This window comes from Schistocerca americana, chromosome X, assembly GCF_021461395.2.
Source record: "Schistocerca americana isolate TAMUIC-IGC-003095 chromosome X, iqSchAmer2.1, whole genome shotgun sequence".
Lineage (NCBI taxonomy): Eukaryota > Metazoa > Arthropoda > Insecta > Orthoptera > Acrididae > Schistocerca > Schistocerca americana.
The window spans coordinates 993,724,888-993,743,597 of NC_060130.1; the positions used below are offsets into that span (position 1 = coordinate 993,724,888).

General features: G+C 44.2%; 1 protein-coding gene across 1 annotated transcript in view; it reads right to left on the reverse strand.

The window, feature by feature from the left end:
- The window catches only part of LOC124556434 (facilitated trehalose transporter Tret1-2 homolog), a 203,618-nt gene that overhangs the window by 78,722 nt on the left and 106,186 nt on the right, over positions 1-18,710 (reverse strand). The window contains exon 2 of the mRNA XM_047130389.1: positions 9,709-9,844. Within this exon, the coding sequence (XP_046986345.1) occupies positions 9,709-9,844 (136 nt within the window). The remainder of the gene's footprint in view (positions 1-9,708; positions 9,845-18,710) is intronic.

Sequence of the window (18,710 nt, forward strand, 5' to 3'; positions counted from 1 at the left end):
TAAATGTGACGGAAATCCCCGAGAACGCGGACAATGCAGGTTGGCGCGTGAATTTGGCAGTAGAGAGAGATGTGTTCTGGAACTGTTCAGATGCAGAACAGAAATTACGCTACGCGAAAGTGAAGGTTTTAGTACGGTACAGTAACATTGCCTACAGACAGGTAAAAGTGAGCTTACAACATACACGACCTGGATTTATGGTGTGTCAGCAAGTCAAATGGACAATAGGGCTTGCAGGATGCAACATTTCGACGGAGACGGCTTGTGAGAGATATAGTTGCTGTTCCCGCTCAAAAAGCACATGGCACGCCTTGTGGAAGTCTGCGTAATTTACGACTGACTGCAGCGACCAGCAGCAAGGTATGAAGTGACCAGTGTCTGCAGCTAATGTTGCAATGTGATCTTACTACCATATGAGATCCATTGATGAGCTCACACCAGCACAAGCAACGAACTAGTAGTTATCGGACGACAGTGTTTTTATGAACAGTGCATTTTATACCGCCGCCATAACAAGTATATTTATCCGTAGCGAACCAGTTTATGTATTTATCAAGTCAAGTTCTGTACAGTGTAATGTCTGAGTGAAATAATAAGTTTGTGATTCAAAGTGCATTCCACGAGTGCCATCAATTATTTACAGAAATTAGTTCATTATTATCCCAAATCCATCACTGTGTGTGCAGCAATACCAGTAATAAGGCTATATTACGTGAGTATCGGCGTATTAATGCAACAAGAGGATATAATCGGAGTTAACGCCGAAAATCTCCAACAAACGCCGGATTATACAACTGACAGAAGACGCCAGGTACTGTGCCACATTAATTACAGTTCAATTCGATGTGGTGGCTTTTAAGTACATTATCAACGTAAAAACTCATTCGGTTTCATTAGAACAAAATGATTCTAAAGTAATGTTTTTAACATCTCTAGTAACCATCAGTTCTATAGTGTTCATTGATTATTCAATTAAAGAATTTATTGCCACCACAGTACTCATTGTACCTTGAGTACAATGCAAATTCAGTAACACTAAAATCATCACTGACAGTTGGTGTAGGTCAATCTAATTTACAGCAAGTTCAAGTGTTTATCATATGTGTGTGTATATTGTGTTACGTAAATGTTGTTCCACTGCTAGGCGTGATTAACGTGCACCAGTTAGTGCATTCTGTTCAGTCACTTCAAAGAGGTTATTTTTGTTAATGAAAATCAGAATTCATTTAACATTCGATTTCTTGTACGCCATCGCCAATATTTATTCAGTAATTCCGTGTAGTAGTCTGAACTACATAGCAAAGCTAGAAAATACGGAAGCGTCCGATCCCACCCGTCTGCTTTGACCCATGACGTCACAAATATGGCGGAAACAAAAACAAACACACACACTTTCCACAAGAAGCCTAATGACACTAACGGGACAAGCGCGGGAAATGGGGTGTTTTGGGTGTGGGGCAAACTACATATAAACAAATTTAGGCGCCTTGCGTAGTTACAACGTGTAAGTGAAGACAGCTATGTATGAATACCCACCCACCTCCCCAGGGGTCGTAACCCCTGCAACCCATAGAAGATAAAGATGCTTCAGTAGCTGATTAGTGTTTTTTGTCTTTTTAAAAAAAAATCTCACGGGATATAACGAACAGATCAGAAAGATAAATATAATAAACTAAAACAGAAATTCGAGGAAACAGATAATTAAAATAAGTAATAAGTGTTTTTAAATTTAAAAAAAATCTCACGAGATAGAACGAACAGATCAGAAAAGTAAATAAAATAAGATAAAACAGAACTGGAGACAGCCACACTCAAACCAAACTCCGCGTCGTCATGACGTCACACACGACAACACCCTTACGTCACGGGTCAAAGCCGACGCGTGGGATCGGACGCTTCTGTCGACCCCAAAGCTATTCTGGCTTATCACACGCGATAGCCGCTTTCCAGACGTCCATCGGTCTAAAAATATTACCATACATTCGGATAGCGGCATCGCAAGCTCAATCTGCACTTTCGTCTATGACATTTATCTTACCATTTGTAATCATTATTACCAAACCACCAAAATATCTCCGATTAACCCGTGAGCCTAAACGAACGTGGGCACTCACTAATGGAGTGTCTAGCAGAAATCCAAGTCTGGCTGAAATTACGAACTAGCTTTTTTCACCGAGAAATACTGTAAAAATATGATCTCATCCGTACAAATTTCTGCAATGCCACCTGTGTTTAAACACCTCCCTGAACTCTATAATCTCTTTGTACCCTAGAATATCATGTTCTTCATTATGATTTATGCATCTACTTGTCTCTCTCAGCATACATGTCCTATTAACTTAACAAAATCGCTTCTTCCATCCAGTTAACAAAACACTTTCGATTATACAACTCCCACTGTAAATTCAGCACCCAAAACGTTTTCTACGTCCATATCAACTTATGGTCCGAATATTGCACGAAGCCATTTTCTCGCAACTTCCACATATTTTTCACTAGTTTCGCACTTAATAAGTATTCTACGAGTGTCAAGAGGTTTCTACTCGCATTTTACTCCTGATCGTTACACTTCTTAGAATCTTTGATACGTAAGTTACTTTGCCAGTTTTGGATATTTTTCCAATTTCTTACATGTTTTAACATTTTCTAAGTATTACACTAACGTTTAATAGCTTGTCTATTAAGGACTAGACCCCAAAAAACCGTTGAATTTTCATTTTCTGCTATTTTAGTGTTCTGTCACTTTTTGTACTTTCTAAGTATGTCTCGTTGCTTCCTCTCCTTCATTTGGTGTCACAATGGTGATTCCACCATTATTCAAGCACTGCTGACCTTTCACCACAGTTTGAATATCGACACCATTTTCTCATGTACACACGAGTAGCAGTTTGTCAAGTTATCAACTCTGAGACCATAGTTTAATTTTCTACTAATTATCTATGTACTGAATGGCTAGGAACTGAAACATGGTAATATGTGTGAAGCACACTAGATGCCTCAAGGAATTAGGGGACACTTCCTACTACGATTTAGTACACATATTTTAGTGCTTCAGAAATTATAAAAAGTTTCATTCATTATTAGTCTGTGTTAACTTTTTTATATACAGTAATATAAAGTTTCGACACTAGAATTAACACTATAGAAATGTCTCAGATAAAATGTCATTCACTGAAAATGTGCATTAATTTTTATACAAATCCTGTTGTACAAACTGGGATGGGGTCTCTCAAAAAACTTCATATATCATATCAACACTTACACAAGAATTATTAGCTGATAGAGCTTTACAAAATCACAACAAAAAAATCATATATTACTCTCTATCTCTCCCTCCCCCCCCCCCCCCCTCTCTCTCTCTCTCTCTCTCACACACACACACACACACACACACACACACACGTGCGCACGAACTTTCGTTCCTACTCACACACACTTATACATACACATAATATAAGCACACACATAGACGCATATGCTCGACTACTTAGTAAGAATGAAGCGAATAGTGTGTCCAAGCAGCTGTTGTTTATCATCAGGAAAAAGTCCTATTTTGGACGGTATTACGGTAAACACCACATGCGCCTTACACTAGGTAAAGTGCCTTGTCACCATCCGTGCGGCTCCCCCCGTCGGAGGTTCGAGTCCCCCCTCGGGCATGGGTGTGTGTGTGTTGTTCATAGTGTAAGTTAAAGTTAGTTTAAGTAGTGTGTAGGCTTAGGGACCGATGACCTAGCAGTTTGGTCCCGTAAGACCTTACCACAAATTTTGAATTTTGCCTCCTCCACCACGCAAGCACTCGATGTGACCTCCAAACATAATACACTCCTGGAAATGGAAAACAGAACACATTGACACCGGTGTGTCAGACCCACCATACTTGCTCCGGACACTGCGAGAGGGCTGTACAAGCAATGATCACACGCACGGCACAGCGGACACACCAGGAACCGCGGTGTTGGCCGTCGAATGGCGCTAGCTGCGCAGCATTTGTGCACCGCCGCCGTCAGTGTCAGCCAGTTTGCCGTGGCATATGGAGCTCCATCGCAGTCTTTAACACTGGTAGCATGCCGCGACAGCGTGGACGTGAACCGTATGTGCAGTTGACGGACTTTGAGCGAGGGCGTATAGTGGGCATGCGGGAGGCCGGGTGGACGTACCGCCGAATTGCTCAACACGTGGGGCGTGAGGTCTCCACAGTACATCGATGTTGTCGCCAGTGGTCAGCGGAAGGTGCACGTGCCCGTCGACCTGGGACCGGACCGCAGCGACGCACGGATGCACGCCAAGACCGTAGGATCCTACGCAGTACCGTAGGGGACCGCACCGCCACTTCCCAGCAAATTAGGGACACTGTTGCTCCTGGGGTATCGGCGAGGACCATTCGCAACCGTCTCCATGAAGCTGGGCTACGGTCCCGCACACCGTTAGGCCGTCTTCCGCTCACGCCCCAACATCGTGCAGCCCGCCTCCAGTGGTGTCGCGACAGGCGTGAATGGAGGGACGAATGGAGACGTGTCGTCTTCAGCGATGAGAGTCGCTTCTGCCTTGGTGTCAATGATGGTCGTATGCGTGTTTGGCACCGTGCAGGTGAGCGCCACAATCAGGACTGCATACGACCGAGGCACACAGGGCCAACACCCGGCATCATGGTGTGGGGAGCGATCTCCTACACTGGCCGTACACCACTGGTGATCGTCGAGGGGACACTGAATAGTGCACGGTACATCCAAACCGTCATCGAACCCATCGTTCTACCATTCCTAGACCGGCAAGGGAACTTGCTGTTCCAACAGGACAATGCACGTCCGCGTGTATCCCGTGCCACCCAACGTGCTCTAGAAGGTGTAAGTCAACTACCCTGGCCAGCAAGATCTCCGGATCTGTCCCCCATTGAGCATGTTTGGGACTGGATGAAGCGTCGTCTCACGCGTTCTGCACGTCCAGCACGAACGCTGGTCCAACTGAGGCGCCAGGTGGAAATGGCATGGCAAGCTGTTCCACAGGACTACATCCAGCATCTCTACGATCGTCTCCATGGGAGAATAGCAGCCTGCATTGCTGCGAAAGGTGGATATACACTGTACTCGTGCCGACATTGTGCATGCTCTGTTGCCTGTGTCTATGTGCCTGTGGTTCTGTCAGTGTGATCATGTGATGTATCTGACCCCAGGAATGTGTCAATAAAGTTTCCCCTTCCTGGGATAATGAATTCACGGTGTTCTTATTTCAATTTCCAGGAGTGTAGATCTTGTGGCAACATGTTGCAGGTCTTAAGTCCGTCTCAACTTCATGAAGTACGCGAGCATTTTAGACCTGAGGCCTACAAATTCTATAATCTGGAATCCATTGGACAACGATTTCAAGTTTTGTGTTTGCAGGTAACATGTAATACAGGTGATCCAGACGTCTCAGAGGGGTCGGGGTGGCACTTCAATTTCTTATGGATTATAATTTTACTCATCCAGTACATGAAGCAGTATCTGATGAAAAGTATCTGGACACTCCTAAATCAAGTCCAAGTAGACGTAATGTACTGATGGACGGGAAGTGTCGTGCATTGTAGCGGGTGGTTGTAAAAAATCGCTCTAAGCCAGCGGAAGGAATCACTGGTGAATTTCAGAGTGCTACCAGTAGCCCAACCAGCACAACGGTTGTGCGGAGGGAGTTGAAACGAATGAGGCACAGTGGTCGAGCAGTTCGTCATAAGGTCGCATCTGTGAGCCAATGCTTTGTTAACAACAGCAGTCTTGAAATGAACTGGCCTGCCCAGGGTTACGAACTGAACGCGATGGAACAGTACAGGGATGAGTTCAAATCTCGGTTTTGTTTTAGATTCCAACGTCCAGCATCACTACCTTGCGTCCTCGGAGTCTTTCGCGACGGCATACATAAATAAAATGCTCTCAGTTTTCCAGCCGCGTCAATTCGAATAAAATCCTCGAGCTTTCGAGGGCCATCTCCGCCATCGTCGTCAGGCGTTCACTGACTGCCGGGGCTGCTACGGTTTCTCGCTTGTATAGGCATGATGACATCATCAGCAGCCAATCAGATCGACCCAATGTGGCAGCTAGCGGAGCTATTGCCCGTGGCAGCACCGGTGACGTCAGGTGACGCCAGGGGCAGGCGCCACGTTTGAAACTACCGCTCCCGCGTCGCGCATCTGTCTCTGCTTTCTTTCGATGTCCAACTCCCGTCCCCATGCCCTACTGAGTGTGTATCCCTGGTCTCTGTTGAAATTGTTGTTTAAACGAATCTCGGCCTCTTCCTTCATAACGGAGCCTCAATATGTAGACGCATGAGCCAACACTTTTGTATTTTCGAACCGTATTTTATGTCCGTTTTCTAGGCAATGCTCCGCTATGGCCGACTTGTCAAGCTCCCTTTGTTTTACATGGCGCTTGTGCTCAGTACAACGCTCCGCAACCGTGCGAATTGTCTGTCCAATGTACATGCTGCCACATTCACAGGGTACACCATACACACCGGACACTCGAAGAGCAATGTCGTCTTTAATAGGGCACAACATATCTCATATCTTGGGGGCGGGCCGGAACACTGGTCATAGCCCATGTTTCTGCAGCAGACGTCCTAACTTACTGCTAGCTGCTCCACAGTATGGCAGGAATACAGTCCGTTTGGCCTCTTCTGCTGATTCACCAGGTGTCTTTCGTCGGCGGCCCTTGAAAGCGTTAGCGATGTCGCTTTTGCTCTATCCATTTTCCCCGAAAACACGTTTTACGTTCTGTAATTCAGACTGTACGTGGTCGTGGTCAGAGATAATATTGGCTCTATGAGCCAACGTGTTCAGGACAGCTTTCTTGTGTACAGGGTGGTGGAAACGTATTGGCGTTCAAGTACCGATCAGTGTGTGTTGCGTTTCCGGTACACTGAATGCCTTCCGCTCAACCAAAAAATCCAAGAATGGTAGCTTGCCGTGCTTATCCATCTCGACAGTAAATTTAATGTGCACTAATAAGTTACAGATACTGTTGATTAGATAGTATATTTTAAGTAACTTTGGTTATTCATAACAATCTATGGAAACGTATTGTGAAATGGGTATGTATAAATTGGAAATTTGCGGTAAGGCATTATGAGACTAGACTGCTGAGGTCATCGGTCCCTAAGCTTACACACTACTTAATCTAACTTACGCTAAGGACAACACACACACCCATGCCCGAGGGGGGACTCGAACCTTCGACGGGGGGGTGCCGCGCGAACCGTGACAAGGCCCCTAGACCACTCGGTTACTCCGCGCGGCGGGTATATTATGATTTTGGAGAAAGATATTATGCAAAGCCAGTATAAATGATGTTATTGTATTGTGGCTGAGTCCTTGACTTCTCCAGAGCTATAAATTCAGCGTGACAAATAGTAACTCATTTAAAGTTAAACTTAGTGATCAATGTTAGTGTCCTCCAAAGCTCCTCCCAAAATGGCCAATTAATGTCTAAGTTTTTTAATATTCTCTATAGGGTTTCGAAAAGTAGCTTTTCTCATTGTCTTTCAAACAAAGTTTTCAACATTCCTCATCGTGTAGAGTCTTCCCCCGGTTCTTAGACTGATATAACTCTGTGGTAAATTCTAAACTGTTCAATTCTTAAATCGAAACAGTGTTGGAGATTTTGGACTCCTTTTCTTCTTGCATCTAACGCCAAAAATTTGGGAGGAGAACTGTTTCTCAAACACTGATGCTCTGAAAATCACGATAAAGCGTGTGGTTTTCATGCAGCCAATTGGATTGTGTCCAGTTTATCTACAAAAAGATTACTATTTCCGAGTTATGAGGAACGCTCGCTACATTTGTGCCATTGATTTCTTAATGAGCTAGTCATTGTGTCTCCCCAATAGACAGAGACTGTAAGTTATTAACCTGAGATTAGGAGATGTAACTATCTTTGGTGATTGGTTTATGCGATCCCATCATCAGTCGGTAATTGTACTTGACGTGTCTGTGGGTGCATTGATGGCACCTCGAATCTCTCGCTCAAAGAATAACAGTATGTCAGCATCAGTTCCATCTATACAATGCATCCCACGCCAACGCAGACGCTATGAAATAGTGGCCAGGTTCCAGGTTGTACGTTGGCAGGCAAACATTCCGGAATTGTTTCATATATCTGCAGGTAAGCAGACATTTGTGTCCGTGGATAGTCTTATGGATGTACCTAAATTTGAGATGTTAGATTCCCGCCACACTTATTGCGCATGTTTATATTTCACGTTTCTTATGTAATCGCCCGCAAGTTTACTGGAAAGCAAAGAGATATCGGGCAAAGTGGTTTCATAGCGTTTCTCTCACAAATGCAGATATTAAAATGGGGGAGTACCTTCACGTCAAACTAGTTGGATCTTGCTTAACTGGGAAATGAAAGCCGGCCACGGTGGCCTAGCGGTTCTAGCCACTTCAGTCCGGAACCGCTCGACTGCTACGGTCGCAGGTTCGAATCCTGCCTCGGGCATGGATGTGTGTGATGTCCTTAGGTTAGTTAGGTTTAAGTAGTTCTAAGTTCTAGGGGACTGATGACTTCAGATGTTAAGTCCCATAGTGCTCAGAGCCATTTGAACCATTTTTGAGAAATGAAGCCCGAGAGAAATGCATGTCTTGTTGACATAAAGTCAAAGTCAATTTTTGAAGCGACGTTTATACAGATTTATAACTTTGGAACTGCAGTGTAACGGTCGTGTCAGCACATCAAAACGAAATGTATCTCTCAGTGCTTATAGACAGGACACTAATTGTTGTGTTTCGTTCGTCTACAGTTCTTCATGCACTGAGTTATGAAGCGGCCGTTGCATTTATTAACATTGTAGAGAAATACTGATACATACGACGGGAAATTATAAGTTGGGTTGTGATCTGTGCGTGAAGCATCACGAAATTTACCACTTAGGTGGCTTTGATTGTGTAATTTTTTGTCTGCAGTGTTAAATGACTGCTCACAAGCGTGATATAAGTTAGAAATCTCAAACCTCAATTCGTCCTCCAGTGTTAGACCAGAAGAGCAGCCTTTACGCAAATGATATTAACATTTTCTGCAGGTTTTTTAATCTTAGAGATCGATGATGCTATCTGTCATACGAACTGAAATACTTGCTGCTGGAATGAAATGAGCTGGCGATGTGATACGCTAAATATCGATCGATGAGGATGATATATTAAATGGCTCCATAGCAAGACACCGGAATTCAAAGTCGACCTAACCGATTAACGGCACCCTTCCTTGTGCGCACTTGACAACACAAAAAATGGCCAGAGGCGAAATTTATACTATCCGCTAATTTATGCAGGGGCCTATCACGATGGAGAGTCTACAGAACTGTTTATAAAAGTAGCTGGGAATGCTCTTATAGAGTTTTGACTACAGATTATTGTCTACCTGTGAGTGTTGTGTTGCCAGATTGTCATTATTTGACATCCATTTTCAGTAAAAAAAAAAATGTACACAGTGAAAGTTTGTTGCAGACATGTTTGTATCGTAGTTATGCAAGGAATAGCTCTGTGAAGTCAAATAAACAAACTTTTGTTTCATTGTGCCGTTTTCTTTGCCTTGTTTGCTATCCTGCGTTCTACATTGGTGCATTTGTGAAAGATGCATTACGTCTTCAGTCTAGCAGAAAATCGAAGGGCCCCAAACATAAGCAATGCCCTCAAGTAGAATAAAACTAGAAGGAAGCAGGAAGAAGCAGGTAGCGTGTTACCTATCCATGACTCCTGTTCCTCAGTGATGGGAGGGTTTCCGATCCCTTGCTTCATGACGGGCAGTGCAACTGCTGAGAATCCGAGACTCATGGCTGGCGCCAGGCAAGCGAAGTTGGCCACGAGTCCGGCTCCAACCTGCAACACATTAAGTGAGGTCATATCAGAACACTTAAATACCAGAATACATCACTATACGACAGCAGCATTCAAATTTGGCGAAATTCATTCAGAACGAATGTTGCTGTCGTATACGAATAGTTAACCGATTAACCAACAGAAAGGCTTTAAATTTGACTTAAAATCTGAAAAAAAGTTTAGCAAGTGAAAGCGGCAGATCTTCATTTGATGCATTAGTTTAGTGAGAAAATTCTCAAACTTAAAATTATAAGGCGTGCTTCAAAATGACACGGAAATAGGGATGTAAACGGAGCAGGCAGACAAATCTTACGACATATTCGTTTCGCTATATCAACTGCTTTTTATATCATAAGAATGGCTTCTGTTATATTGTACAGATAAGCAGACTGCTAGTGCACTGCTTCAGATGGCGAGATTATCCTGAAATATAGAGCACAATAAGAAGACAATTGAACCATACATACAATGTTGATCGTCATAGAGCTGTAAGGCAGGGTATTTTCTTTCTTAATGAAGATATTTTTACAGAGCTCCAAATGTAAAAGACGTTGAACTCATGCTTGGGAGGAGTGAAGTCCATATCCCCACTTGGCTGTCATGATTTATGTTTCCTGTGGTTTGTGTACTTCCACCGAGGCTGTTTCTGTCCATATCATCATTCTGATATCGCGATAGTGGGATGATTCGCGCACATATGCGTTGATGTTTGCTCTCTTCAGGAGTAAGGGATTTGGTTGTCATGTGCGGCACTAAATCGCGTCTCGTCAGAGAACAAACCAAGGAATTTCAGTATACCTACGTGCATGATGATTTGCAGCCCATTTCGTTCGGAAACTACGGTGGTGTGCTGCACACAAGGGAATACATTAGTCTATGTCCTTAGATGTCACTGTCACGAAGACGACTGAGGAAACTATGAAGTTAATCTGTGTCCCATTTCTGTTTGCAAGGCTCTCTTTAGCTGAGATGTATGCTGGAGCCTCTGTGATGTCCCGCGAGTGTTACACGACTGTGGGAAATTTATGATTTCCTCTTCATTAAAAGGATATACGCTGGATGTGAATGCCCTTTACACTTTATTTTTACAATTAATACGCATAAACTGAACACTTGTATAAAATCAACAGCACAACGCAAACATAGAACCAAACTCGACTATCAAAGAACAAAGATAACGTACACCTTTACAAAAGCACCTTAAATTTTAATGCTCACACTGCTTCGACTTGTGTTGGTCTTATTATCTGACGTCGCCACATCAGCTCGCCTTATTTTTATGTTCTGAGGGACGAAGCTTGGAAAAACAAATGTTCTTCGATTTGAATCGAGGCACTTCACATTACGTGGATGAGGTCTGCGAGAAAAACCAGGAGCCCCTGAATGTGCGGAGAGCGGCGAGAGATGTGCCTAACAGCCCGCGAAAAAATGACGGGTGGATTTGCAATAGGGGAAGTAGGAGGGGCTGAGACTGACCGAGGCACTTGTGGCACCCTCGGGATCGCTTCAGTATCTCAATGTCCGTTTACATGTAGGACGAAGGTCTTGTCCTAACGGTGTAAGACTTTAAAAGGGCCCCTATATAACGGGAAGAGCGGAGGCTTGACAGCCTGTCCCTCAGCCAGACAAAAGTGTATGTACATAAATCTTTGTGACAGGCAAATAGTTTTTGTGCCGTGACGCACAGGGTTCTGAGACGAAAGAAACTGCATATGCCATTGCAGCTCATGTAAGAAGAGTTCAAAGTCTCCGATATGAAGGTCAGGAAGAGGGACGGGGCAAAAGAAATTCACCTGGGACCCTCTGCATCTTTCCGTATACAAGCTGGGCCGAAGAGCACCCAATATCCTCTTTTACAGCTGTACGAAGGGCTAGGTGGCGTCAGACCAAGAAACAGAATAGCGCGTCAGGGCCGCCTTCAAAGTACAGTGTAGGCGCTCTGCCATCCCGACTGGTGGGATACGAAAGTGACTACATCAGCACAGACACATTATCTCGTCAAACAAAAGGCACTCAAATTGCCTATCTCTGTCAGCAGTAATAATCTGAGGGATGCCAAATCGTGAAAACAAAGCCTGGGCGACGATGGGAGCAGATATATCTGCGACCGGAACAGTCTCAGGCTACCTTGTGAATCTATTTATTATTGTCATTGTCACTAGGTAGTGGAAGCTACGAGGGGGGGGGGGGGGGGGGGAGCCTGCAGTATCCAAGTATGTATGAAAATCTCCCTGAAGGGGAGGTGAAAGGAGAGATAGGAACAGAAACATGGCGAGAAAATTTTTGAAGATTGACATCTGTGATAATACTTCGCCCACTGCCGACAATCCCTTAGCAGCCCGGCCCAAACGACCGAATTAGCCACTAATTTAGCGCTACCTTTAATGCCCGAATGAGACAAGTTGTGAAAAATGTCAAAAATAGGGCGACCCATTTAACGTTATTGCAAGGCGTGTCACACCATACCTTTCGGCGAGAACATTACGTAGGAAGGAGTTCAAGATGAAAATCACTTGATGATGGATCCTGCTGACATTGAAGAAGCAAGAGATCCAAATCCTGACCAACAGCTAGGGCGTCCCAATCAATGGCTGCAAACGATGCACAATCGCGAGAAAAACAATCGACGACGACGTTGCCCTGGCCGGATATGTCAACTGTAAATTGTGCAATGAAATTTGCCTGCCGACATTGACGCGGAACAACACAAACATAGAACTAAACTCGACTATCAAAGAACAAAGGTAACATACACTTTTACAAAAGATTCTTAAACTTTGATGCTCACGCTGTTTCCATTTGTGTCGGTCTTACTATTTGACGCTGCCTCACGACAATCAGTGTACACCTCTTGCCTGGTCCATGTCTGCAGGAAACAGTATTGTGTTTGTGGGTCCGCTATGATGGAAAACACTTTGTTTTTTACATCTAAACTTAACTGCAGCGCTATTTCGCCAGCACAAATGTTTTCACTTTCTATTCCTCACATTTGACTGAATTTTTACAAGAAGTGTTTCCCCATTCAGTATGCCACTTGACTGGTCTCGATTTATTTGGTTGCTAGTGTGATGCTTCATATTACACAAACACTGCAGCTGCACGGCCCATTGTTATTGTACAGGCTAACAATTATTAAACTATATGAAAAAAACGTAAATTAGGTACAAACTACGCCGTGCACACACTATATTTAACATGTAAACGTCACTACAGGAATTAGGATTTTGATTCTGACATGTTCGACATGCCTTGCCATCATTGGTGACGATGTGGCGTAGACGACCAACTGAAGCGTCGGAACATCGATGCAGTCGATGAGCTCCTGAGTGGCTGTTTTCGATGGGGTCAAGCTCCGTCTTGCATGAATCACATCTTATCGAAATCAGAATCACTTTGGATAATGCGAATGAAACCATCTTCCAAAACCTTCACGTACTGTTCGGTAGGCACGGTGCCATCAAGGAATATCGCAGCGATTATTCCGTGGATGGACATTGCACAGCCGGCCGGGGTGGCCGAGCGGTTCTAGGCGCTACAGTCTGGAACTGCGCGACAGCTACGGTCGCAGGTTCGAATCCTGTCTCGGGCATGGATGTGTGTGATGTCCTTAGGTTAGTTAGATTTAAGTAGTTCTAAGTTCTAGGGGAGTGATGACAGAAGTTGAGCCATTTTTTGACATTGCATACCAACAGTCATCCGTTGAAGGTGAAGAGACTTCTCAATCGCGAAATGTGGATCCTCAGTCCCCCAAATGCCCCAATTTTGCTTGCTGATGAACCCATCCAAATGAAAGTGGGCTTCATCGCTAAAATAAACAATAATGCACATACTAAATCCAATCATGCTCCACGACCTGCCTTGTAGTTTGAATGTCCTAACGCAAACCGTTCGGAAGTTACGACATTTTATTTCGTGTAGTTCAGTAACTGTCACAGTGCAAATTTACATAAGCTGTGGCGTAGGTACAACAAGCAAGAGTTTTGCATCAAGGTGAACCCACAAATTCGATCTTATCTATGTTTTTTTTATATTCGTGGACGAACATGACTTAATCTACGTACAACTTCCTTGCCCGAAAGCGAATCTACGGTCGTGGAACAACACTTTGGGATGCTACAAAAGCGTTTCCTACCTCCATTTGTGGCTGACCAGCCTCTGCCTTGCCAGGTGTTCGACATGCCAGAAATTCCAACAAACAATGTTGTTGCGACGTTGCTCAGTAGTTACTGGTTTCGAGATGTTTACCGGTACCGAACCTGAGTGATACTCTTCTTATCACTAATGTATTTTTTGATGGGACGGCCTTGTTCCTCTTCCTGTAGTAATAGTTAGCAGTTGGGGTCGAACGTGTCCGAGAGATAATATTCTCTCCAGGGCGTTTAAGGATTTTTCGATGGATCCCCTAATTGTATTAATCTACGCACATAAGCTGCTGTCATTCAGGAAACACTAACAGTAGTTTATCTTTCTCCACCTCCAGTACAGGCATCCTCCTGGAAAGTAAGGGTAGTTTTCTGGCGCAGAATTTTGGATGAGATGGGACTATCGAGTCACCTTTGCGTACCTACTGCAGTATTGCTGAAGGAGTTGTGAGGTAATGGGCGAGTTGTGGCGCCCTGAAAATATTCTAAGTTCTGAGTTGGCGTGGCCGAGCTCGGGGCCTTTCAGCGGGTCTTGGTGCTGAACGGTAGCTTAAAAACCTCGTGATGCCGCACAAAGGCCGGTCCATCGAGCACGTGGCTGGGAATTCCTCGGTGACGCTGTGCGCCGGGAGGGCCAAAGATGGCGGACTTTGTGAAACCTTAATGGCAGACATTTCACAGTTCGTATAGAAATTAATAGTAGCCAGATGAATAGTGATACCTCAAAAAGAAACATGTACATTACTATTATCTGCACGACGATTATGATGGTGTAATCAGATTTTCAATATCTTTATTAGTTTAAAGCTTAGTATCTGACAGTAAATTATACAAGTAACACCCAGCAACGAATTTCTAAAATTTAAACGCTTCATCCGTGTTCGTCGATCGACGTGTCTTTAGAAAGCTATTAGTGTACACCTAAATTGGTATGAATAAAAGGCATGTAACTTGAATAGTACATGAGTTATTGGATGTCAAATTGACCAATTACTACCGATCGCGTCAGGCCATAAGTACTCCACAGTTACACGGAAAAACGGTAGCAGCATGCTTATGAATATATTTATTCATCTATGTCTTTGTTTATATCTGATGTATACTATTCATGGAGAAATTGGTTAAGTATTTACTGTGTTTAGAAAGCACAGAGACATTAAGCTACTGGCCTACCTATTGTTGCTATTCCTTTGATGTATATTTATTTAAGTTTGTAAGTAGGCTGTTTAGGTTTTTTTATTGGTAACGCCACCTCTGTATGAAAATCACTGGCTGTGCTGTGCGCAGTCTGTTCTAGTTTGCATTGTTGTCTGCCATTGTAGTGTTGGGCAGCGGCAGCTGGATGTGAACAGCGCGTAGCGTTGCGCAGTTGGAGGTGAGCCGCCAGCAGTGGTGGATGGGGGAGAGAGATGGGGGAGTTTTGAAATTTGTCATGAACTGCTATATTTATATATGATGATATCAAGGTAAATACATTGTTTGTTCTCTATTAATATCTTTCATTTGCTAACTATCCCTATCAGTAGTTAGTGCCTTCCATAGTTTGAATCTTTTATTTAGCTGGCAGTAGTGGCGCTCGCTGTATTGCAGTAGCTTGAGCAGCGAAGATTTTTGTGAGGTAAGTGATTTGTGAAAGGTGTAGTTTAATGTTAGTCAGGGCCATTCTTTTGTAGGGAATTTTGGAAGTCAGATTGCGTTGCGCTAACAAAATATTGTGTGTCAGTTTAAGCACAGTCATGTATAATTGTTCAAAGGGGACGTTTCATAAGTTGTTTATGTATTTAATAATGTGTGTGAGAGCGTGTTTATGGTAAAGCCGTAGGAATATTTATTTAATTTCAAGTTATTTAAATGTAAATCCAGTACTTCGAATGTGTTTCCTTACGTTTGAGAATTTGTGTTCGCTTGAAGATATGGCGGGAGCGCTCTAGCCAATCACAGAGCTCGTGAATGGTGAGACTGGATGGAAGTGGGAGGAGAGCATGGTTTCCGGAGAGGACGCGAGGGAGTTCTGGGCAGGATGGTACAGGAAACGGGGAGTTTGGAACGGTGCGGCGCGAGGAGGAGTCGCACAGAACACGGGAGCGGGTGCTGGGCGCGGACAGTACAGCGCGACGGTCGCGCGGTCGGCGGAAAGACGTGGAATGGAGCAGTTTGCCAGTGGGCGCGAGAGATAGAAATATTTCGGAGTGGGAGGAGAGCATGGTTTCCGGAGAGGACGCGAGGGAGTTCTGGCCAGGATGGTACAGGAAACGGGGAGTTTGGAACGGTGTAGCGCGAGGAGGAGTTGGACAGAACACGGGAGCGGGTGCTGGGCGCGGACAGTACAGCGCGACGGACGCGCAGTCGGCGGAAAAATGTGGAATGGACCAGTTTGCCCGTGGGCGCGAGAGATAGAAATATTTTGGAGTGGGAGGAGAGCGTGGTTTCCGGAGAGGACGCGAGGGAGTTCTGGGCAGGATGGTACAGGAAACGGGGAGTTCAGAATGGTGCGGAGCGAGGAGGAGTCGCACAGAACACGGGAGCGGGTGCTGGGCGCGGACAGTACAGCGCGACGGACGCGCAGTTGGCGGAAAGACGTGGAATGGAGCAGTTTGCCCGTGGGCGCGAGAGATGGAAATATTTCGGAGTGGGAGGAGAGCATGGTTTCCGCAGAGGAAGCGAGGGAGTTCTGGGCACGATGGTACAGGAAACAGGGAGTTCGGAACGGTGCGGCGCGAGGAGGAGTCGCACAGAACACGGGAGTGGGTGCTGTGCGCGGACAGTACAGCGCGACGGACGCGCAGTCGGCGGAAAGACGTGGAATGGAGCAGTTTGCCCGTGGGCGCGAGAGATAGTAATATTTCCAAGTGTCGACCGGTGCTCTTGTGTGATTTCCGAGGCTTCTACAGTGAAGACGTAGTGTGCGTTTTAGAAGTGAATATCTCGCGAGCTGTGTTGTTGTTCATAACTAATTACGTGCTGTAGGAGTCTATTGTTTTCCTGTTATTCAACTTATATTTAATTTAACTGCTGGACCATTGACACCAATAAGTGTTTTGCAGAAATACACCGCATTCTCAAAAGTACTTCTACTATCGTACTCATCATTTAAAGTCGTTAAGTTAGTACCTGCAGATTTTATTTAATTGCAATGTTTCATTTATAAATTACTATGTTACTTTCATAATTCGCTATTGCCTTGTGATAGAAACCTTCAACCATTCGATTTATGTGTGTATTCTTATCATATACTATAGACTCAGCAGTATTTGGCCTGTAATGCGGCAATTACGTATCCCAGCCCCTAGACAACGAAACCAGCCAAAACTTTTAATATTTCACCTCTGAGTCAGAGGGTGCGTAGTTGTTAGAAAGCTCGCACGGTTAACGTAATTTTTCATGCTTCATGCTCTCAGTCAAAGCCGATTTGGTCATCTCTGCTGTCTTCAGGAATAGCTTCCCATCCAAAGAGAAAAACAATGCCTTCACCATGTGTGATACAAGTCAACTATTTTAAATCGAAAGGGAAATCGTTTCCAAGATACCTTAAAAGGTGAAAATAAGGTATAAGAATGTGTAGTTGGAGATAAGAACATAATCATAAATAGTCAACTTAATTGTAATGTCCGAAACTAGACTTGTGGGTAACAAACAGACCAGACCTTTTTGAGAGAGTTCACCTAGAGAGACTGGGATCAGTGACCACGAAACAGTTGCAGTAACAATGATCATGAAGATACAAGGGAAAAGTTAGTAGAAAACTAAGCATGATCAGTAAAATAGATAACGAGGACATTAACGTATTTCTAAGACTTGAGCTAATATTATTATAATATGCATAAGAGCTGTGATTCAAATTTACATGAACAGTCAAACGAGCAGAATAATTATAGATTGGACAGGCCCCTCTTAGTAAGCAGAAAATATCACGACCATTCTTAAGAATGTGCATATAATAAAGAGGTAAAAAAACAAAGCATAAAAAGCAGATAGGCAGATGTATTTGAAACAGAGTTGTGTACGTGGATGGCAAAGTACGTATGAAGCCTTCAGTAACTACTACAGCAAAATATTATCACATGGCCTGCCTCAAAGCACCAAGAGGTTTTATCTGTATGTTACGGCTGTAGGTGGCATCACTATCAGTGTCTAGACACTCGTGGACGTGCTAAGAACCGGAACAGAAACGAGAAAAACGAACATCGAAATGTTGAATTCTGCTGCATGCTGCCATCATTCAGTAGCCATACTGCTGCTGCGATGAGGAACATGGCAGTCAACACGAATGCTGTGGAAAATGCTTTAAGCTGCAAAAAAGTTCAAAACTTTGAACACCGTCGTCAGCTCAGTCAAGAAATACATATTACATCTACATCTACATCTATACTCCGCGAGCCACCTTACGGTGTGTGGCGGAGGGTACTTATTGTACCACTATCTGATCCCCCCTTCCCTGTTCCATTCACGAATTGTGCGTGGGAAGAACGACTGCTTGTAAGTCTCCGTATTTGCTCTAATTTCTCGGATCTTTTCGTTGTGATCATTACGCGAGATATATGTGGGCGGTAGTAATATGTTGCCCATCTCTTCCCGGAATGTGCTCTCTCGTAATTTCGATAATAAACCTCTCCGTATTGCGTAACGCCTTTCTTGAAGTGTCCGCCACTGGAGCTTGTTCAGCATCTCCGTAACGCTCTCGCGCTGACTAAATGTCCCCATGACGAATCGCGCTGCTTTTCGCT